The 24,203-nt window shown below is 31.5% G+C and overlaps 1 protein-coding gene across 1 annotated transcript; it reads right to left on the bottom strand.

Annotated features, from left to right (window-relative positions):
- Positions 1-6,559: 6,559 nt before the first annotated feature.
- On the bottom strand, positions 6,560-16,986 carry LOC139500676 (leucine-rich repeat-containing protein 70-like). Its single transcript, XM_071289472.1, has 6 exons — positions 16,918-16,986; positions 14,987-15,058; positions 14,371-14,439; positions 12,353-12,424; positions 10,589-10,743; positions 6,560-6,934 (listed from the first exon to the last, which is right to left on the bottom strand). Exons 1-6 carry the CDS (start codon positions 16,935-16,937, stop codon positions 6,705-6,707), a joined length of 618 nt encoding a protein of 205 aa, XP_071145573.1. The 5' UTR covers positions 16,938-16,986; the 3' UTR covers positions 6,560-6,704.
- Between the last annotated feature and the right edge of the window lie 7,217 nt (positions 16,987-24,203).

Raw genomic sequence — 24,203 nt, 5'->3', positions numbered from 1 at the left:
CCGTCCGTCCCATAAATATTTTCGTCACATTTGTCTCAGGAACTACAAGATAAAGATTTCTGAAAGTTGGTTTCAGGGTTTATATTAGTCAGTTATACCGTGTGATTGGTTTTCAGATTCATCACTCAACAACTTCCTGTTTTTATGTTGTTTTCAGATTCATCACTCAATAACTTCCTGTTTACCGAAATATTTCGGCGGGGGTGTCATCAGTGAGCAGCATTTTTACTTGTAAAAAAAATAATTGTTTACAAAACTTTTTAATTTTTGAAATACTAAGGCTTTGCTACCTCATGAAAAGATTACCTTGGCTATATTTGGCAAAACCTTTTAGAAATTCCTAGTCCTCAATGCTCTTCAACTTCGTACAGTTTTTGGCTTTTTCAAAAAATAAATATTCGAGCGTCACTGATGCGTCTTTTAAAGACGAAACGCGCGTCTGACGCAAATACACATCCTGGTTTCAATGATGTTATAATAAATTTGCACCTGTTTTATTCCTTTGTATTATTGAATGATGATGTTTCGGGCAACATAAACTTCGTAATGTCTGAGGACAATAGGGAGTTCCCTATATTAGGGAATTTTTGGTCCTCAATGATCTTCGACTTCGTACTTTGTTTGGTCTTTTAGTATGTTTCTATTCGAGCGTCACTGATGAGTCTTTCGTAGACAAAACGCGCGTCTGGCGTATATATACAATTTTATTCCTGGTATCTATGATGAGTTTATCTGAACAGTATAGTAGACATTTATATACGCAGCAGTTACTACTTAACCCATGTAAACATTGAACTCAAACCATCTTATATAATGTTAACTATATAAAATATACTAATAATGCACATTTTTTTTAATTGATTATATTTCGCGTTGTCATACAAGCATATTCTCTATCCACCACATATTTTTTATATGTATTTTTCCAAACCCTTTGTAAGATTGATGTTATTTGCAATATACATAATATGTTTGTGTAGCCCTTATTTTAGAGAAAAAAAGGAAAGTTCTTGTTCTTATGTGTTTGGCTGTTAGGAATACTCATTTTAATCCAGTTTGATATATGCATCGAACGCATCCAAATTAGTACGTTCCCCCCCCCCCCCCTGATCGATTGAATGATTGATTGATTGATTGTTTAATAGTATTATATATATCGCATCATATTCAGTGCAATAAGATGTGAATGTATCGTTCCCAGCATTGTGTTTAAGCTTCATAAAATATTATTGAGGAAAACTTAAGTTAGAATGCGAAACACAAATGGTATAAACCCCATAGGTACAAAAAAAAACGTAACATGCAATACCACCTTATACTATAAAAATCTAGATGTACAGACAGTTATTCAACTTTACAGAGGATATCGTTGTTTATCACATATTTGTTACGAATACGTTGGGTTTTGCATATGTAATAACCTCAAAATTGCCCGGGGCAAATAAGAGGTTATTGGTTGTTATGCCCTGATTCCAAGTGACGTCACGTCATTGCGTCCTTGGCGAGAATTGATAACACTTTTGTGATACAAAATTTAAGAATTTTACCTGTTATGTTTCATTAAATTGAAATAATTTGTGTCTCTATTCTGCAGAACTTAAATATGTGATAAATAGATGACAACATGTCTTTTCCATATTGACCCTGGTATCATCCCTCGACCCATATCGGGCCTCAAATTTAGCCTCGAGGCCGATATGGGAGTCTCGGGATGATACCAAGGCCAATAAGGAAAAGGGCATGTTATAATCTATACTTATTGTAAATAGTTCCTATCAATATATAACGTTGTAAGTAGTTCCTATCAATATAACGTTGTAAGTAGTTCCTATCAATATAACGTTGTAAGTAGTTCCTATCAATATAACGTTTTAAGCAGTTCCTATCAATATAGCTTAATCAGAAGAACTTAACATTGAAAATTGCCTCTTATATCAATGCAGTCACTAGAACACCTCCTAGGGAACAAGGCCTCGAAATAGTCATCAAACTAATATGTACTGATAGTAATATGACTTCATACAAATTGTCATTGATCTATCAAAAGTAGTTCCTTCTAAGCTAACTTAATCAGAAAGTCTTACATTGAAAATTGCTTATTTATTCAATGTCACTGGACCATGTCCTAGGGAGCAGGGTCTATAAATAGTCGTCAAACTGAGAGTAATGCGACTTCATAAAAATATCATTGATCCGCCACAAATAGATCCTATCAATCTTTTGCAGGAAACTTAACATTGAACACAAAAAGTATAAGGTAAACAGGAATTTCTTAAGCGAAGAATCTGAAAACGTATCACACGGTAAACCTGACTAATATCAACCCTGAAACCAAATTTCAGAAATCTTTTTATTGTAATTCCTGAGAAAAATGTGAAAAAATTTCCAACTTGGCTATCACATGTATAATGATACAAGTTTTCGGTAAATGGGAAGTTGTTGAGAAATCTCAAAACGCTACACACGGTATAGATGACTTATATTCTTATCCCAAGAATATATTACCTTAGCCGTATTTGGCACACATTTTTTAGAATTTTATGTCCTCAATGCTCTTCAAACTTTGTACTTATGTAGACAAAACGCACGTCTGGCGTATTAAATTATGATCCTGGTACCTTTTATAATTATTATATAAACCCTGAAACCAAATTTCAGAAATCCTTATGATGTTGTTCCTTAGAAAGATGCGACGAAAATATTCATGGGACGGATTAACGGATAGATAGACGGACCCACTTTTTCTAAATTGGGGTAGAAATATCATTGATTTTTCACAAGTAGTTCCTTAGTCATCAAAAAAATTTGAACAGAAAAATTAACAATAAAATATTATTGTAGATGCCATAGCCATCGCAAGAAAACAAATCCCTTTTTCTTGATTATTGAGAGATTTGTCGCAGGGGAGACAAAAACAAATATATCACACAGCAACAAACAACAACCACTGAATAAGGGAGAAACCATTTACCCCCAAGGGGATATCGGTTTTAGTCTGAGTCAGGAATATTTTACGCGTAAACTGCTATCATTTTTGCTTTAGATTTTTCAAAAGCTATCAATCAAATAATTTTTTTTTTCAAAATCTAACACTAAATAAACATAAAGGTATGGGGAAAAACTAAATTTAGAATATTAATTTTTGTCATTTGCTTGATCACGTGTTTTTTCTTCATCAAATTGGAGATCAGAACATTTTTTAGGAAAACATTCGTAAGGGTTCCGCAGAACCCGGTGTCTCGCCTACTTTTGCTGTTAATCGCAGGCTCAACAAAAACGAGTAAAAAGATAATAAAAATATTCCTCTCGATGCTATCTTTTGATTGTAGGAAGCTTCTGTCCAAGTTTGGTAAACATCAAAGATAGTTGATGAATCTAATAGTTGTTTATAAAACTTTAACTGCAGAACGTATGTAATAATAACTCGAAGAATCAAAGTGCTTGTAAGCTCTAAAGGATAAAGATTGCTTCAATTTATCACTGGGAAGTAACATTTAAGATTGCACTGATTGTAGTTGATTTAACAGTAATTCTAGACAAAGGAAGATAACTCTATTTTTTTAAAGACTTTAACAATGACATCATTTATATTTTTTTAAAGAACAGATATTTGATTCCTGCACTTTGCAAAAGTTATGTAATTTTCTTGACAAGTGTAACATCATTTTATGCCTTGAATATCTGAGCATATAATACATCAACCAATTTCTGGAAATATTCATTAATAGGATGAATGGAAGGTTATCATCAATGCACTATATTTTGTGTATCAAAAAGGTAGTGATACGCCTTGGAAGATTTATATATCAAGTCAGTTCCATAAGGTTTTGATTGCATTTCATGCAATCTTTACCAAAAAACTAAGTCCATTTATAAGTAAAATACGGATAAACAGGTTCAAAATTTTAACAAAATTGCATACTAGAGTTTGATCATCAACAAACTTCTGTTCAATTTTTGTACAAATGCAGGATAGTTTTAGAAAGTTATTAAAAATTTTAAAAATTTAACCACAGAGTGAGTGTATTGTTTCCTGGCAGAACAACTAAGTCCATTTATAAGTACAATTAGGGAAAAAAATTATTTTTTAACGAAATTTACTTCTGGATACTATCTTATAGTCATAAACAAGCTTCTGTCCAAGTTTGGTACAAATGCAGGATAGTTTTAGTAAGTTATTACAAATCTAAAAACTTTAACCATTGAGTGTATGTAATGTTTCCCAGTAGAAAAACTAAGTCCATTTATAAGTTCAATACGGAAAAATAGGAATTTTATGTTTACAAAATTACTTTGCATACAATCTTATGATCATAAACAAGCTTCTATCCAAGTTTGGTACAAATCCAGGATAGTTTAAGAAAGTTTTAAAAATGTCAAAAACTTTAACCACAGAGTGAATATTTGTGGACGCCGCCGACGACAACGACGACGACGACGACGTGGAAGACGCCGACGGAATGTAGGATCGCTATGTCTCACTTTTTCGACTAAAGTCGAAGGCTCGACAAAAAACATAACAATTCGTCCTGCACCCCTTGAAGTTAAATGGTCGTTCCCTTACAGGCTATTGACTTGGGAAAGCCATATACACACTGTAGCAAGGTTAAACTCATGTGTTGGCGCCAAACCATCCCCTTTACCTGGGACAGTAGTCTAAATGTACAAAATAAGAACAACATATGAGAGACAAGGAACAAAAAAAAAAGAGAAATACAAAAAGTAACAACCATGAGCACTAAATTAGAGGCTACCGACTTGGGACAGGCACATAAAGTCCATTCCATGAGTGTCACTGATGAGTCTTTTGTAAACGATCCGCGTATTTGGTGTACAAAATCATAAGCCTGGTATATTTGATAAGTTTTGTTGATAACATTCTGAGGGACATGTTTAATTGTATCCTTTATTTCAAGGTTTGATCGTTTATCTCGTCATGTTTTCAAATACTTATAAATTAATGGCATAAAAGGGTGTTTGAAAATCCCTGAATAAGGCAAATCAAGAAAACCTATCAGATGCATCAAATTTATTAAGCATTATTTTCATTTTTTAATAAACAGTATAAAAACAGAGAAATCATGACAATGAGCTAACGGATACCAGACAATTATTTTTGAAGGAGGTTTCACTACTCAGTTTCAAAATAACAAGTTGTCCATAACACTAGTATATTTTGATAGGGGATTAATAAAGGAACCAAAGAGCAAATAAAATATAGGTTAATGAGTTCGACTTGTGACTTTCGGTTAAATTTTTGTTGTTTGTTATTTTGCATTTGTTTTCACGGGTTTTTGGAATTTTAATATCAAAAGGAGACATTCAAATTCTCAATTTTTGTCAATCCTTTGTTATGAAAAACATTCTATTTTCAAAATTTCACACTCTGCCAAGTATCAGGGTTAGAAATTCTTCCAATCGGTTATTGTGTGATGCCTTGACCATTGACTTAAGCTTATCAGCTTGTTTCAAATGAGTAACACAGTACTTTTCACATATGGTAAAGGATCATCTAGCCTTCCCGGAGCACCTAAAATAATCGTCGATTTACGTTTTCGTCTCGCCTTGACGGAGTCCACAAGCGAGACATATGTATGCTGTTTCAGGCGTCTGCAGCAGCGTCAACAATGTATTTGTTTGTGATTATGTCAGTTTTATGGGGAACCACTAGTGGAAGGCAATGATATTTGGTATGCAGTTGTATTATCATTGTCACATCTAATTGCCATGGAGATTATGTGACCCTGCCTTCTCAGTCATGGTCTATTGACTTTAAAACTTTTGCTTAATTTACATGTATTACTTTGTGATTAGGTCACTTTAGCGGGAACCACTAGTGGTAGGTCAATGATATTTGGTATGCAATTGAATAAGCGTTGGCATACCTCATATCCATGGAGATTATTTGGCTCCACCCCCTCAGTCATGGTCTATTGACTTTTAAATGTTTGCTTAGTTAAGATGTACTAGTTTGTGACAAGGTCAGTTCAAGGGAACCATTAGTGGTAGGCCAATAGTGATTTGTATGCAGTTGTATACGCATCAGCACGTCTCATTTTCAAAAGAGAATATTTGGCTCCGCCCCCGCAGTCATCTATTGATGTATTAGTTTGTGATTAGATCAGTTTAAGATGAACTACATATTATAAGTGTTATTTGGTATTCAAAAGTTTTGGCATTTGCAAGTATTATTCCCATGAAAATTATATAGCACCACCCATTCATCCTGGTTCACGGATTTTGAATATTTACAAAGTTTACAAATTAATGTTTGTGTTGAGGTTCGCTTAGAGGGAACAACTTATGATAAGTCAAAAGTATTTGGTATGCAGTAGTATGAGCATTGGCATACCTCAGTTCCATGGCGATTGTTTAGCCATGTACCTTCAGTCATAAGTTTGAATATTTGCATAACTTACATGTTAAAGTATTGCTATTTTAATTTTAACATTTGCATTATCAAAATTACAAAAAAGGCGAGATATATCTATGTTTTAACAGATTATTGTTATGGTTTAGACAGTTCATTTTCTATAAATGAGATTGATTATTCATCATGTTCATTTGGTATCTTTTGCCTTTTATGTAAAGTCGAAATCAGCCATTTAATTCTTATGGTATAATACATTGTACTCGTCTTTTAATCTTATCACAAATATAAAGTAAAAGCAAAGTAACAAGCTAAAAAAAAAGAATTGAAAGTGTTAACATCGATCGTAAAGATCTACATATCGCGTAACATTCATTAACCATGAAGATTTATCCCTGATGTTCCACAGACTACAGATCCGTTCCATATCGTCGAGGTGTTGAAACGCATTACACTCTTGATTAACGTCACACATGAATGCGCATCTGATGACACTGATACCATAAACAGTAGCGATAGAATGGCCATTTATAATTGTGACATTTTCTTGCCTGCAGTAATCACCTGCAACAAAATGAGAACAAAAGATAGGTTATTATTAAACTGAAATCCTTTTAAGCTTAAGAAATACCTCCCTCTTACAGGTTGCATTTCTGTAAATATTGACAATGCAATTTTCCATAGGAACTCCTTTTACGGCTAAAATTGTACCACTTTTACTATGAAGTTTTGAAAAAAAATCTTATCCTAGAATTGAAAGTTCATATGCACCACACTTTTTTTCAAAGGTCAAAATATAGGGCTGTGCGGCATATTTTCAACGTTTATATGCCCTGAACTTCTCAGAGTTTAAACTAACACTAATTTTCTTAACTACCTCTACCTCGAATGAAAGGTTACCACAGATTTCTATGTAAACAATATGCACATGTTTATTTACTGGTAACATTCCCAAGTTATGTCTATGTGAGATGGAACACAGAGAGCATAACTGGGAACCAGTATGTAAAAAAAATTAATTTTCTATGAATATTCAAGATCTCCTTCAAAGGGGCGTGTTTTGAGAAACAGCTGTATTTACAAAGTGCAACCTATACAGACATTTATTCAAATAGAAAACTATCTAAAATCAGTTTTTCTCACATTAATACTCATTTATCAAAATTATAGTCTTAAAGAAATCACTGCGTATACTCTAAGTTTTTTTTACAAAAAAATTTTATACCCCCTCCTCTGTTTCAATTTTTTTAAAGAATTTGAAAACAAGTCTATAATTACTGCCAGCTTACCCTATTTGCATATTTTTATGCCTATTTTTCAATTAAAGAACACATTTTCTGACTCAAATGGTCAATTTAGAATTCTGGTCACAACAGTATCATCTGTAACCATATATCTGACACAATTTAGCTAATATATATACTAGAAGTGTTCAAACAAAGCCATATTTGCAATAGTTGTATGTATGCAGATACCAGTCTGAGATATAAATTCACTTAAAATGTTGTAGAGTTCACTGCTAATATCGGATTTTTGCATAACTTCCAAGCATAGTTATTGTTTTCTATATCAAGAACTTTAAAATCATAAAATCATAGCATTTACAAATTAAATTATTTGTTTTATGACCCAGGGGTAGGCAAATTTCTATGTTTTTTGCCCCTGGGGCCTCAAATTTCCTAAATCATTCTGCTGTTTCTAGCAATTTGGAATATTTAGTACATATTCAGGATAGAAGACACTATTGTAAGTTTTCTTGAGATATTTTTGTTTTTCTAGCTTGTATTTATTATGCCGTGGTGACAAAAAAAGCAGATTTAGGTGTCGCGGCTTACTTTTGGGTTATCGAAAGGACACAAATACCCCATAAATAAAATTCAGGAAGGATCTATCAGTTTCAATGACTGCGAAGAGTAAATATAAGCTCTTCTTAACAATTTAACTTACAAATATGCAAATATTATGAATTAATTTTGTATCCAGGACTTTAAGTAAACTATGCATACTGTAAACTGTGAATTTATTGCTGAGTCATCATATTTAAGGCCCAGGATTTCTATCAATCTTCATTAAATATTTATAAAACTTCATATTGGAGTTAATTTCTTTAAAATCTGTGAAATCAAGCAAATTTGGTTAAATTCTGAATGTTCCCCTTTTTCACCTATATAGGTTGCATTTCTGTAAATATTGACAATGCAATTTCCCATAGGAACTCCTTTTACGGCTAAAACTGTACCACTTTTACTATGAAGTTTTGAAAAAAATCTTATCCTAGAATTGAAAGTTCATATGCACCATAATTTTTTTCAAAGGTCAAAATATAGGGCTGTGCGGCATATTTTCAAGGTTTATATGCCCTGAACTTCTCAGAGTTTAAACTAACACTAATTTTCTTAACTACCCCTACCTCTAATGAAAAGTTACCACAGATTTCAATGTAAACAATATGCACATGTTTATTTACTGGTAACATTCCCATGTTATGTCGATGTGAGATGGAACACAGAGAGCATAACTGGCAACCAGTATGTAAACAAAATTAATTTTCTATGAATATTCAAGATCTCCCCAAAAGAGGCGTGTTTTGAGAAACAGCTGTATTTACAAAGTGCAACCTATACAAACCTTAAATTGTTTATCCGAATGTTGCAATATTTTAATCAGCTCTTGGTCGTTTGTATTATGTTTGGAATTTTCATTTATATCAGCCTCGTGCATCACTAAAGATACTCTGACTTCTTTTGAACTGAGTTTTACTAGGCGTACTGCTATGTGTGTTTTTTTTACATTGGTTAGAGGTAAAACAGAGGGTGGAGATCTCACAAAAAAAAAAAAACGCTGCATTTTTTGCATGTCCCAAGTCCGTAGCCTCTGGCCCTAATTTGTCTTGTATGTTTTTAACGTAAGTTAATTTATATGGTTTGTAGCATAGTGTGACGTATATTTCACTGAACTTTTACACAATTTTTTTTAGGGTCAGCTGAGGACCACCTCCGGGTGCAGAATTTTCTCGCGGCGTTGAAGTCCCATTGATGGCCTTCGGGTGTTGTCTGCTTTTTGGTCGGGTTGCTGTTCCTTTGACATATTCCCCATTTCCATTCTCAATTTTATATATTGCTAAATAGTGCATCTGGTGCAATACAATTGGTACTGTGTATCAAAATGGCTGTCGAACATATCAGTCCATAACATGCTATAGTTTTAATGTGCATTATATTTCAGTATCTCACTGGCGAGTTCTTTAACAAATACTTCTCTTACTACATACTGATGTTATCAACCATAATTACATCATAGAAATAAACATGTTTTCAATTCTTTTTTCTCAGATATAGCTATAGGTTGGTTGGTACATTGTAATTGTAACAAAGTAGTAATGTTAATAAGTATATGACTTTTTTGTGCAGTTTGATTGATAATGATATGAGGTTACGTTACTTAAACTCTTTAGTCGACCTTGATCTAGAAAAGTTTGGCAAAACTCGATCAAGAAGATTTGGTTTTCTTCGATATTGTTCAGAAACTCTTATATTAGTATACGATTAGAAACAAAATATCTACTGTCTTTGAGATCAGACTTTTTTACAGTCAGGAAATAAGGAATGAGTTTACAAAGAAGTCAATAATTTAAAAAAAAAATACCTGTTATAAATATTTGCTTATAACCTTAATGTTTGATATTTGAAATTAATTTCTGTTTATTCCAGTTATGAACTATGGAAAATGGCAAAATTCTGACAGCAATATTACATGTAACATAGTACAATTATAATACATATTTTATGATGATCACAAGACGAATTTCCGTTATATCTCTTGATCCTCTACACTCTAGATTTAGAACAAAGAAATAATAAAAAGGCTTTAGACAGAAATAACTGTTCCATTAAAAACACATTTGCTTCAAAATGTTTACCCTTACTGAATAGCACATTATAAACTTTATTTAACTTCATTATCTGTCCAACACTTACGCCAAGGCCAGTGCAACGACAGTTCTTGAACAAAAGTAATAAGTATCTAAACAAATGATACCAATTCGTGCTACGCATGGTCTATAGGTATTCTGAATTGGACACATACAGTTATAGTTAATATTTTAAAGAGAACAGATTTAGATTTAACTACCGTGTGACACGGTTGCTCCGATGAGGAGAAATTTGCGAAGAAAAGAAAAAAAGAAGAAATCAATAAATAGGGTAAAATAAAATTCACCTTTGCTTGTACACAGTTCATAATCTGGAACATTCTCAAGATCTGCTCCTTTCATATCAGTACACACAATACTATCACCATGGTTTATAACAAAATATAAACCTTTCAGGCTTACAATCGCACAGTTACATATGAGCTGATTTTCAGAAAGACTCCTAAAGATAAGAATATATTTTCACTGTATGCCCAATTATGCTAATAGCGTTTGTTCAAATTATTTTAATAAGTTTTTTAGGATTATTAAAAGTTATGATGATGTTATTTTTTATATTGCGCATGGTTTTGAAAGAATTTTGTTAGTTCAACACGATAACTTAACTTAGCTCATTTTTTCCTTATTATATCGAGTGAAAAAACGCAAACATGTATTTGAAGCTGAATTCCCTGCAAAGGTAATAAAAAAAATATTCCATTGTATGGGGATCGTTCAATAAACCTCAGTAATCCCTTAATTAGTATATCAACAGACATGTAAAAAGAGAGTCATAATGATAATTACTAGGTTATAAAAAAATGCATTTCGAGTTTGATCAATTAAAACAACCATAACTAAAGGTCCTTAAATAACTATCAAGTTAATTGTAGTTTCAGGACCACATTACACTAAAACGAAAACTGACAAAAGTACTAAACTCAGAGGAAATTCAAAAAGGAAAGTCCCTAATCAAATGGCAAAATCAAAAGCTCAAACACATTAAACGAATTGATAACAACTGTCATGTTCCTGTTTTGGCACAGGCATTTTCTTATGAAGAAAATTATAATCTGCGCCCAAAGGAGAATTTAAATCGGAAAAATCAAACGTGAAATCAAAAACTCATTCACATCAAACGAATGGAGAGCAATTTTTTTTTCTGGCATGGTGCAGGTATTTCTTAATGTTAAAAACATTAACATTAATTTTTAAGAAAGGCGCATATAATTCCATTGTACTGACAAAAATGTGTAGGAAAAAAACATGATATTTTAGATAAAACTGTAAAAGTTGAGGAACAGCAGTCAATTTTGTGTAAAAATCATTAATCTATATAACGACAAAGACTATACAGCAAAACATGACATTAAACGTCATAAAAAAAATTAATTAAAACTTTGGTATTTTCATTTATAAAAACTACATGCATATATGTGACCTGATCTATCATTGTCTCATTTATATGGACACAATCTTTTCTTTTTTCAATAAATCTGTTCACAAATAACTCCTTCTGTTAGTAATAAATTAGTTACAAATACGCTGATATTTAAAAAGAAAAATATAAGATCATGAAAATGTCAACTTCAAAAGTGCATGGAAATACCCCAATTAACCTCAAAAAGGACGAATAAATAACATGCACTTATATACAATAGAGCCATGAAAATATACACTTCTTTTCTTGATTATGACATGATATTTACCATTAAAACGTTTAAACACGCTGCAATTGTTTGCACCTGCCGTAAGTTCGGAATCTGATGTTCAGTAGTTGTCGTTTGTTGATGTGGTTCATAAATGTTTCTCGTTTGTTGTTTTTTATATAGATGAGACCATTGTTTTCCAGTTTGAATGGTTTTACACTAAAAGATTGTGGGGCCCTTTATAACCTGCTGTTCGGTGTGAGTAAAGGCTCCGTGTAGAAGATCGGAATTCAACCATTGGTTTACTTTTATAAATTGAGACTTGGATAGAGAAATGTCTAATTGACACTCATACTTCTTCTTATAACTATCTGTAATGTAAATGTTATTTAAGGAATTGTTTAAACTTTTATAAATACTTACAAATACTCTAATTTTGTTAGTCCTTTGTACATCTCCATATCTACAGATGTTACCAAGTTGTGTCTCAGGTCTCTTATAATATGAAGAAGAAAACAATGAAACTCATAAAATTAAAAGTGAAGTTATACAAGTTGGAGGTTTAGTTACTACATGTATTAAACCAAGTTAAACCCACTCATTTATTCAAATACTGCGTGTACATTAACATGTTAAGTTCACTTCTTAGAAAAAATCCAACGTTCGTTGTTGTCAGTTATATTGGACCTACAATTTGCCTCGTTTTTGAGCTAACAATAGAGTGTTGTCTTTCTATTACAAGTTGAATATTTTTAGGAGTGAGATCATGTACAACTCTCACAATACTTGTTCTAAATAGAACAAAGAAGGTTACTTGTAATTGTCGACTTAGAAATTGTCCTGACAATTCAATACGAACGGCCTGCTTTATGTACAAAACAATGAACAAAAACAAATAAGATATAAGCAACAAAAGACTACAACTAATAAACAGGCGGCTCCGGACTAGGGACAGGCGCCAACACAATATGGCGGGGCAAAACAAAGTTTCGGCAACAAACTCGTCATTAACATGGGATATCGATACAAAAAAGATGTGGTATGATTGCCAATGCGGCAACTCGATAGTTGTGAAACTGTACAACACAAAAACAAATTATAAAAGTAAGTTGAAAAGGGTTTCACTCGTCAAATCGATACATAGTTATTTGCTCAGATATTCGGTTCATTGTCAGTAATATTTGTTAAAGTATTGTTCAGCAAATATGACAAATAAAACAGAAAGATGCGGTATGATTGCCAATGACACAACTCTCCACAACAGACCGAAATAACACAGAAATTAACAATTCCTGACTTGGTACCTATATTGTACAGATTAGGAAAACAGCCATTGATCTGATGTTAAGTAATTGTCATGTGTTGATAAGGTTCATAAGTGTTTCATGTTTCTCGTTTTTATATAGATTAGACAGTTGGTTTTCCCGTTTGAATGGTTTTACACTTGTAATTTTTGGGGCCCTTTATAGATTGCTGCTCGATGTGAACCTAGACTCCGTTTCGAAGACCGTACTTTGACCTATGATGGTTTACTTTTATAAAATTGTGACTTGGATGAAGAGTTTTCTCATTTACACTCATACCACATCTTCTTATATCTATCGCACTATCGTGATAACTCTGAGTAAATCTAATATTGTATTGCACTATAACTATTTTATATTAATATTCTTATATTGTTATAAAATACATCAAATAACATAATTAGAAACCTAATCTTAATTTATATTCATTTCTAAGAAATTTGACTGTCCGTTACTTTTTGTGTCGTTGATGCATTCATGTGACAAACACATATTTCGTAATTCTTTTAAGCTGTTTTTTGTACTGTCAAAAATTAATTTTAGTTATTTTAGTTATTTTAGTTATTCTTTGTTATTATGTGGTTTACATGTCGAAATATTGTTTTACATAATTTATTTATATATCTCTCTGTCTTGGGTGTTCATGCATTTTTTTATACTGTATTCCCTTCATCTGATTTTTTTTATTTTAGCGGTATATTTAACATTACAATAAAGCGCGGATGTTTGGCTACCTACACAACCAGGTTCAACAGACCATTTTTTCTTAAAATTTTCTGTACCAAGTCAGGAATATGGCAGTTGTTATCCAATAGTTCGTTTCTTTGTATGTTGCATTGTCGTTTGTTGATTTGTTGCACTTCAGTGTTGCGTTGTTTCGTTGTTTTCCTCTTATAGTTGATGTGATAACGGTTTTAGTATTAACCCGTATTTGTTTTCTTTTAATCATACTACTGCTGACTTTATGTATATAAGGGGACTAGATGAAGTGTTTGTTTAGGTATGACAAAAACTAAGTAAAATACTGTTATATTAAGAAATGCTGTTATATTCCTTCTAAGACCTTTCAGGTGGACAATATATATGCAAGCATCAATTTTGACAATCAGCATTTTCTTTCATAAATTACAAACTTACAAGTGTTTCAATTCTTTTAAACCCTCGAACAAACCGGATATATCTTTCAAGCTATTAAAGCCCATCGATCTACAGATCAGAATTAAAAAGCGTCAATAATTATTCAGGCATAATGCTTGATAAATAAACTCACTATTACTTATTAAACCGAAGTATAATTCTGAAAATTTTGTTTGCATTCAAACTTAGTTGAATGGTTATGATATTTTCGTAAACCAATGCCGTTTCTCTTTTGTTTGTGATTTTCTGAATGCATGTGAGGTTGAGTGAAAATGTTAGATTAGTTTGGAAAATGTAATTATATGTAAACACTAGAACTAGCTCAAAAATTAAATTCGAACAAGTAAGACCATGAATTTCAATTTGTCTCTGAAATATTGAGTCTGGAATTTTGCCCAAAGTTTAGGCAAAATGCAATGATATAGAATATGTCTTAGAAATATATCCGAAGTAACTTTGTGGTATGAAAACCCCATTGGTTTTTCTCTGAATATAACTCATCATTTGTCTAGTTACATTGTAGGTATCTATGCTCAACGAACGAAAACTGTATCCTGCACATAGGATCATGATATACAATTAGTTAAATTCGAAAAATTTCAAAACCGCAACTCACAGTTCTTCCAACTCATAAAGTCCTTGAAACGCACCCTTTTCTACCAGGTTAATTTCATTTCTTGATAGGTGTCTGCCAGGAAAAATAAAACAAAATTTTTGAAATCATTACCGTTGATGAAAATTGAAAATTTATACAACAAAACAAAAGGTTTATCAAGTGTTGTTTCCATGGTAAATTTCATGATGCAATGTATTCAAATCGTGATAATAGGCATGTCTTATAGCTGTTATTGCTTTGTGCCATTGGTCACTGGCGGAGAGTTGTCGTATAAATGGCAAGCTAGCCTCTTTCTCATTTTTATTTTTAGCATTGATGAGAACCAACCCATTCATAAAATATAATAAATTTATTATTCATAGACTCATGATACACAAAAGGTACCGTTTGATAAAAGTTGTGCATAAAAGAGAGGCAGAAAATACCAAATGATATTCAAACTCATCAGTTGAAAAAGAAACAGTAAAGCCAGGCAAAAACTTAAAAACAACCGACAGACAAAGCAACGGCCTAAAAAACACAAAAAACTAAACGACATTGATCAGGTGTGATCTGAGATGTCTCGAATAGTCTTCTAAGTCTATTCCACAATTTTTGCGACTATTTTAGTAAATACATATATTTTAATATCGTTAAACATAGAATTGTGTCTTTAAAAATAGTATATAATGGATAACTTAACAAATAACTATTTAAACCAGCGTAAGAAAATATCCGCTTTCTATTTAACATACAATATTAAGTCAATGTCAGGAACATATAAATTTTTGTGCATGAGGCTGAGAAACTGGGGAAGGGAGAGGTTCTACCGAGTACAAAAAATATATTTTTATGACATTGACTAAATATTGTTTTTATACTGCAACTTGAATAAAAAAATGATAGCTTTATTAATCGTAAAACTTATTTTCATCCCTTAATGGACCTCTGATTGTGGAAAAGGGTTGCATGATGTAGTTGAAATTATAAAAAATATAGCTATGCTACTATATTTAGAAAATAAACACAACTAGTTGCAGTATAAACCCTGATATGAATTGCAATCTTTGGTATATGTAATCGGTTGAAAGATGTATGGTTCAAATGTTAGTGTTGTCGGATTGATTAATATTAATTATGTTTATATCTGTCCAAAACAAGTGTCTTAAGTCAAATACTAGTAGTTATTATGGGTTGCCGCATCTTACAATTATTTTTCGATTAGTATTATGGTACTATACTTATTATTTCAATCTGTCATATCTCGGGAACCTTCATTAACGTACTCTACACTGTGATTTCGGAATATTGTAGAGGTAAGATAAGATATTATAAACAAATTAGAGGCGAAAGATACAACTGCATATTTAATCTCAAAAGTCGGAGACAAGTGGACATTGTAATGGCAACGAAAATACAAACGAAGGTCTTCACAATACTCAACATAAAATAAAATAAAAAACTAACTTGACTTAGCAGCACGAACTATTAAAACAACGGTATGTGACACCCTTCGTATTGCTCTGTTAATGTTATTACAAATACAATGGCAATTCTCAGTCGATAATATCTTATTCAAGACAACGAGACGGGTTTGTTTGTACACATCCATGGTCCTCAATGGAACATATAATCATTAGCGGTCAACCAACTCGTAATGTTGACCATAAAAAGTTCTTCCGAGGACAACAACTTTGCCACTTCGAACAATTGGTTTAATTTTACAAATGATTGTGGCTTGGAATAGGATCGGAAGTTGTCACATTGACAGTCACATTTCCTTAACAAATAAACAAATAAACAAAGGATTTGAAAATTAACTTTTGGTCAATATGAAAGGAATCTAGTATTTTATTTGTTCATATAAAAAATAACAGGTGTCTAATTTTGTTAGTATATTTGGTTTCGGTCTCATAAGTTCCTTTCGAATGATACTAAGTAAAGCTACGTACATGATCTGAATATGCAACATTCCATCAAAAGTTCCATTTCTCAAAATATGAAGCCGATTCAATTTCAGTCGTCTAAAACAAAAGAAAAATATTTAAAATTTGTTTCGAAATGTGCTCCGAACTTTATTTTGTTTCAAAATAAAAACTACTAAATAAGATGTTTGTTTTTAATACACTTGCAAGAAAAAGGAAACTGCATTTGTTATTTGAAATATATGAACCGTTAGACGTTTCTATTCACAGGGTTAACATTAATTTTAAACATTTTTCTGACAAAGTCTGATGAACAAGATTATATATGTTTATAAAAACTCATTACAATGAAATGGGAAAATGGAAATGTGTGAAATATTATCTTTTTCAAAGGAAACAATTAATGTTCCTGTCTAAACTTACAAATAAGTATACTTACATATCCACCAGTCTTAACTGATTGTTGAATACTCCTTCACCCAAATCTGTTATATCATTGTTTTGTAAATTGCTAAAAGTAATTAAGTATTTGGATGACGTTCATTTATAAAACAGTTAAAAGGAAACAACAGTACAGAAACGTTCTGCAATGATGTTCAATTCCACAGCAGTAGCTGTCACTAGAGAATGTTATCAAATAAGCAACACCAGGGGTGCCACTTGTGGAGCATAATATGTTACCCTTCCAGAGCTCCTGAGAACATTCCTATTTTGTGGTGGCGTTCGTGTTGCTTAGTCCTAATTTTCTTGTGTACTATTATTTGTCTGTTTGTATTTTTCTTTTTTTAGACATGGCATTGTTAGTTAGTTTTTGATCTATGAATATCCCTCTGGTATCTTTCGCTCCTCTTTATTCGTGTCTTGATTGATGCGGTAAAGTTCAATACTCAGACATGCAATACTTGTTATATGTTTAGGTCTTCATAGTCCAAACAGCCTTTTGTTATATTTAATGCTTTGTATACTCAATTGTGTTGAATACTTAACAAGTTAAATTTTAAAATAGAATATTTATTCAATTGTGTACTATGTACAATTATGTACGTTCTCTTTTTCGGTCGATTGACGCTATTTAAAAAAAAACAGAAAATGTGAATGCAGGGAAATGTGCATTATCTTTTTGGTAAATGTAAGCAGCAAATACATTTGCACTATGGTACTTCGTTTTCGTGTTATAAAAAATTACATACCATATACCTTATAAGAAGGGTGCAAACCACGTTTTTTTCTGATAATTCATTTCGTATTTTAAATGTTCATTTTATACTTTCCTGTGTGAATGTCTCATCAAAATAGTCATTATACGGTACGAAAAGGATTTTTTCTATCACTTCTGACTGAAGCAAAAACCGTGACATTGAAAAGGAGTGACAAAAGATAGTAGAATAGGGTTCAATTACTTTTAATTAATTGATAATTAATCAAAAGTAACTGGATTTTTATTTAAGTAGCAGACCTACAAACTAGTCTTTAAAATTTAGAATCATTATTAATATAGGATGTGTCAAAGAAACAACACCATGATCAAAGAGCAGAAAACAGCTCAAGCCTGATGAAATAATATGTTTAAATAGTAATGTTACTTTAAAGAAAATAGAATTCATATTATATTAAATGTTTCACCGGAAGTTGCTATCAAACTGACTTAAACAGAAAAACAAATTGTTAAAGCCACCTCCAGAAAAGCATTATTCACCTTCTTTACATTTGCTCTCAGACGAAACAAATATAGCGATGCATATAAAACTGCAAATATAAACTACATATTGTTATAACACCGATAACGAGAAAAACTTAATGTTTACTATACTAACGCATAACAAAAACGCAACATACAATGACGGTTAAATAAACTTACAGTTTTTCCAGTTTTGCCAAATCTTCAAATGTCCCGTTTTGTATATACTGCAATTGGTTTTTCTGACAATCTCTATACATCAATAAGCAAAATAAATAAATAATATTTGTAGTCAATAAGGGTCATCTCTCTGTATGTTTAATGATTCTGACTAGCAGCTCAATAAAATATAGTTTGTCCTTAGTTTTTTTTTATATAGAAAAAGTGATGCATATGGTTCATGATACCTGTAGATTCACATAATGTTGCGATAGCCAATTTAAAAGTCAATATTGGGACAAACAGCAACCTACTGGCAAATACGTGGTTAATAAGTGTTTCATGTTTTTCATTTTTTTATATAGAATTGTTTCCTGCTTAAATTATTTTACACTAGTCATTTTGGGGCCTTGTATGTATAGCTGATCATGGATGTACGATGTGAGCCATTTTTTTTGTTGTTAGGGTTCTTTCATTGTTGTTTATTCGTTTGATGTGTTTTGTAATTTGATTAGGGACTTTACGATTAAATTTCTCTGATTTTTTTGTGATTTTATTTTTCTTTGACCTATAATAGGTTAATTACTTTTTACATATTTTCACTTGGATCGAGAGGTTTTGTCTCATTGGCACTCAAACCAACCTCATTTTATTAATATATGTGTTTTCAAGAACATTTTGTAGTTTCAGTTGCGCACGCTTTGTAATTTTTTTTTAATGGACTGACTTGCTATCGATACGTTCCCCCTCCCATCAAGGAGATGTGATATACTGATGTGATTTTACATTGTGATAGATATAAGAAGATGGGGGTATAAGTGCCAATGAGACAACTCTCCATCCAAGTCATAATTTGTAAAAGTAAACCATTATAGGTCAAAGTACGGTCTTCAACACAGCGCCTTTGCTACAACCGACCAACAAGCTTTATAGGGCTCAACAATTAATAGTGTAAAACCATTAAAACGGGAAAACTAACGGTCTAATCTTTGGAAAAAACGAAAAACGAGATCAAGGTATGAACCACACGAACAAACGACAAACGAGTATGAATATCAACTGCATAATCTATTTTATTAAGTTTATATACGTCATATAGTTGTAGATGAAGATAAATGTGTTTATAAACTTGATAATAACATTTACAAAATTTGGACATTCAAGGAATGCCGGTCAAAACAAAACAAAACAATGAAAAAAATATTACTCTCAACAATTTTTTTTATATATTAAACGTATTTTATTAACAATCACCTGTTACATCAACCCTTAGTTGCCCAGGGGATCAACTAAGGAGGCCCCAATTTCTACAGTCTCATTTGTCGGTGGAAAAGCAAATGAGAAAAAAAAACCTCCCACTATGAATTATTAATATCAATCTTTATATATATTATCTATCCTTGTACAAAGGTTCATGTACCTGCAATCATTATCGATCTATATATCTTTACCTCTCACCATATATAATTTTTTGAATAAAGTATGTTTTTTATGTTTATTTATTTCTCACAAAGACTACCTGTATTAAGGAGTTTCAATTTTATTGTACATCAAGTCTTTTGTTATGTTAATTTCAATTACATTCAATTTCTGGACCAGTGATCATTTACCACGTGCGAATTGTTAAAGGGATGTGTAGTTCATTCATAAAAAATGGATTAATGATTTTGATTTCCAAAAAGGATTTATTTCAAAGATATGTTGAGTAAATATTTGTTTATAAAATGAACCTGTTGATACAACATGTCTTGTTACAACTAGATGATATACATGAACTACATACACAATAGAAATTACATGTAGGGAGTTGAGAGCAGTGTACATATTATTATGCAATCAGTATCAAAGAGGTCATTGCACTGACCTGACCACGCAAAATATATATTTATATACAAAAAATGTCACACATAGTAGAGAAGGCTTCGTTTTTCGTATTTGGTTTAAGATATTTGAGCAAAAATTGCATTTCATGTTTTATCATATTTAAAATCACCGATTTACTTATCCCTTTTATTTGATATTTTGCGATATTTCTAGTTTTCCAGATAACCCATTTCGTGATTAAAAGCACCGTATCTAAAATTTTGGTATAAAATGCATCTGCATTAATGACCCCCAATATTATACTTGTTACAGATTTTTGTAAATTTAATTTTGAACAAAATGCCCATATTTTCTCAAAAACTTCCCGCCAAACGTCTTCTACCAGTTTACAATAAATAAAAAGATGAAAAAGTGATTCGTTTTCATTGCAAAAGTGACACTTCCCGTTTGAGCGATTCATTTTTTGTAATTTTTCTTCAGTGTAAATTATATTATGTAGAAACTTCCATTAAAGTTGTTTAGTTTTCCTGTTAGCTAAATTTTATATCTATATATTCCATTTAGTGTTTTACAATATGCACAAAGCGCAAGTTATCTCATCACAGTATACGGAACATTATATTAATCAAGTGTAACTACTTACAACAATTGCAGGTTATGCAATCCACGGAAGGTTTCATTATGAATAATTTCGATGTCATTGCCACCCAAGTATCTAATAGAACAGAAAGAAGAAGGTTAATACACAACAACCTTAAAAAGATGATCGACTTTTGTTAATTGCAAATTTTTATGAACAACTGTGGTGTCTTTACCACTGATTTTGTTAATATACATTATATATGTATTTCAATTTTTTTATGTGTAATTTGAGATGTCTTAGAAAAGGGGCCCCTGTCTGGTCTTAGTAGTCAAGCTTTTGAATAACTAGCTAGTCCACATTAAGGTTGTGAATTCAAATTCCACATCGGACAAGCGACTTCGACTTCAATCTTAATTGACTAGGATCGTCAGTTTTCATAACGAATGTCTCTGGCTTCTTCACAAAACAAAATACAGCATAGCAATAGCATAATTGTGTTGAAAGTGGCGTTGAAAATAATCAATAAGACAAAAAAAGGACATTTTGTTATCTGACCGTTTTATATGGTACAGTTATAATGTATATATATATATATATAACACAACGTATGTTGAATGACTTTCACATTTGCTATTTCTATCCTATATATCACAATTAGAGAAATACATATTTACAGGGAATAATATCATGAATAGTACCAATCTGCAAGTTATAGATGTAGTCAGTGTTACATGTAGATATAAAGTTTATGCAAATTCAAACTTGAATAAATTTTGTCATTTTTAAGTAATTCACTTAAATAATAAATCAAAACAGTTGCAACTGGTTTTACTACAACTTTTTTAATCTGTTTTGTCGCTTCATTTAATAGATTGAGTTAATAACTATATCATTGACAAAACTTTATCGACTATAGACTAATTATAAAAGAAAATACACTTACAGATTGTTAAGATTATGCAAACCAAGAAACACTTCCTCTTTAATAGCTTTAATGAAGTTTCCCGCTAAACGTCTTCAAAAAAGGAAAATGGTTTTCATTTTTATACGAAGGCGTCAGTATATAGTAAGCTTTGTTTTCGATAAACATGTACTCACTTAAACTTCGCTAACTAGAGGCGTTACAGTTTTTAAGCAGACTAGGTACATCAAAATTCACAGATGCACCAACCTGCACAACATGTACAATATTTTAGCATAGCAATCATTGTTTGACGATGTAATAGCATCTACTGCAAGTATTTTATATCATAAAGGTTTTGTAGCTAAATTTGTATAACAATCAAATTTAAACAGCAAGACCATGTTTAGTAAAAAGTATAGTTTTGGCATAAATATTGTACGATAACATAATTTTGATATTCTGGCAGGAAAGCATGTATTCTTGTAGATTTTTAGAAAATATTGATGGTAAAATATAGATTCTGCCATGGCAACAAGTGTGTTACGATATTTCTCCACTCGATACTGTTAAGTTTTAATATTTAAAGCACGAGGCTTGCCGAGCTTTTTACTTAGTTTAAATGTAACTATTGAGACTGGAGAATTATCATAATACACGGGTTATAGTGGTGCAATCGACTTCATTAATGATTTTTATCCATCATTTTCAAAGAATTGCAGAAAGTTAGAGAAGTTAGAAAAACTCGTTTTACATTTTATCCCATTTCTACAGCATTACTTACAGTACTCTTAGGTTTGTTAGAGAGCTAAAGGCGTGTGCTGGCAATTCTCTTATTTTATTCGAGTCCAAATATCTATAAAGATATATTGAATCTTATATATCATCATATGTAACAGTATTTGTTTAAGTCAAGTATTTTTTTTAAAGAAGAAGAATAATTGATAATAAAAAATGTATGCCATTCCTGGATTTCTATTTTTTTGAAGTCTGACCAAATTGTAATTTTTCCTCATTTCTATATTTTCAAATACGTAGTACAAAACAATCAATTCGAAGAGGCAAGACTTAAAGTCATCGTAAATAATAATGTTTGTATAAAAACAAACATTTATACATAATTGAAAAGAACAAATGATATTGGGATTCAGGTTACCAGTAACATACCAACTACAAATATACTTACAAGATTAAAAGTTTACCCAAATCACTAAATGTATCATTCCTAATTAGTTCAATTTCATTGTTGTTTAAGATCCTAAAAATATATATATTGTTTCTATGTCAAATAAATAAAAGAGATAACATTACCGAATTAGACTATTTACTGGGTTTGCAATAACATGAGCAACACGAGCTGTGTTACATGTGAAGCAGGATCTGCTTTTCCTCCGGAACACTAGAGATAAACCCAAGTTTGGGTGCGGTTAGTGTTGCTCAGTCTTTGGTTTTAAATGTAGTGTCTTATGTTCTATTATTTGTATATTTGTCATTTTGATTTTTTCCCATGGCATTGTCAGTTTGTTTTCGATTTATGAGTTTGAATGTTCCTCTGGTATCATTCGTCCCCCTTTTTATATTATATATGTACATGTACCTTTGATATAGTACGTGGATTCTGGTGACTGGCTTTTCTACATGTGTGTGTTCACCTTTTTTACGTAATTATAACTATTTAGCTCAATTACAAAATGTCAAACATTATATACAAATAATTCTCTTTCAATTTTTAAATTGGAATAAATAGTGTTCCTAAATATAATAGTTGAATCAGCTTTAGGATTTGAAGTTTTATGTTTTTCTGCACAATTTGACCGAAGATTTATTCAACTTAGGATTACATTAAATCTATTCCATCAAATGATAATGAAATGCATGTAGGTAAAATAACAAAAAAACGAGCTCCGAGGAAAGTCAAAACGGAAAGTCCGTCATCATATTAACAAAAATGAAAAACGAAGATAACAAAAAATCATCAAAGCAGAATATCGGGATATATCTGCACAGAGCCACGAAAGACAACAATAAAATATGATTGATTCCTAACTTTTTTACTCTTTATTATTAAAAAAATCATATATTAAATGGTTACACCAATTGAAGATTATGATATGTGTTATGTTTATTGTTGAATGCATACGATGATTTTTATGTGTAGACATCGTTTC

This window comes from Mytilus edulis, chromosome 13, assembly GCF_963676685.1.
Source record: "Mytilus edulis chromosome 13, xbMytEdul2.2, whole genome shotgun sequence".
NCBI classification, from domain to species: domain Eukaryota; kingdom Metazoa; phylum Mollusca; class Bivalvia; order Mytilida; family Mytilidae; genus Mytilus; species Mytilus edulis.
This window is presented reverse-complemented; position numbering and strand designations above follow the sequence as displayed.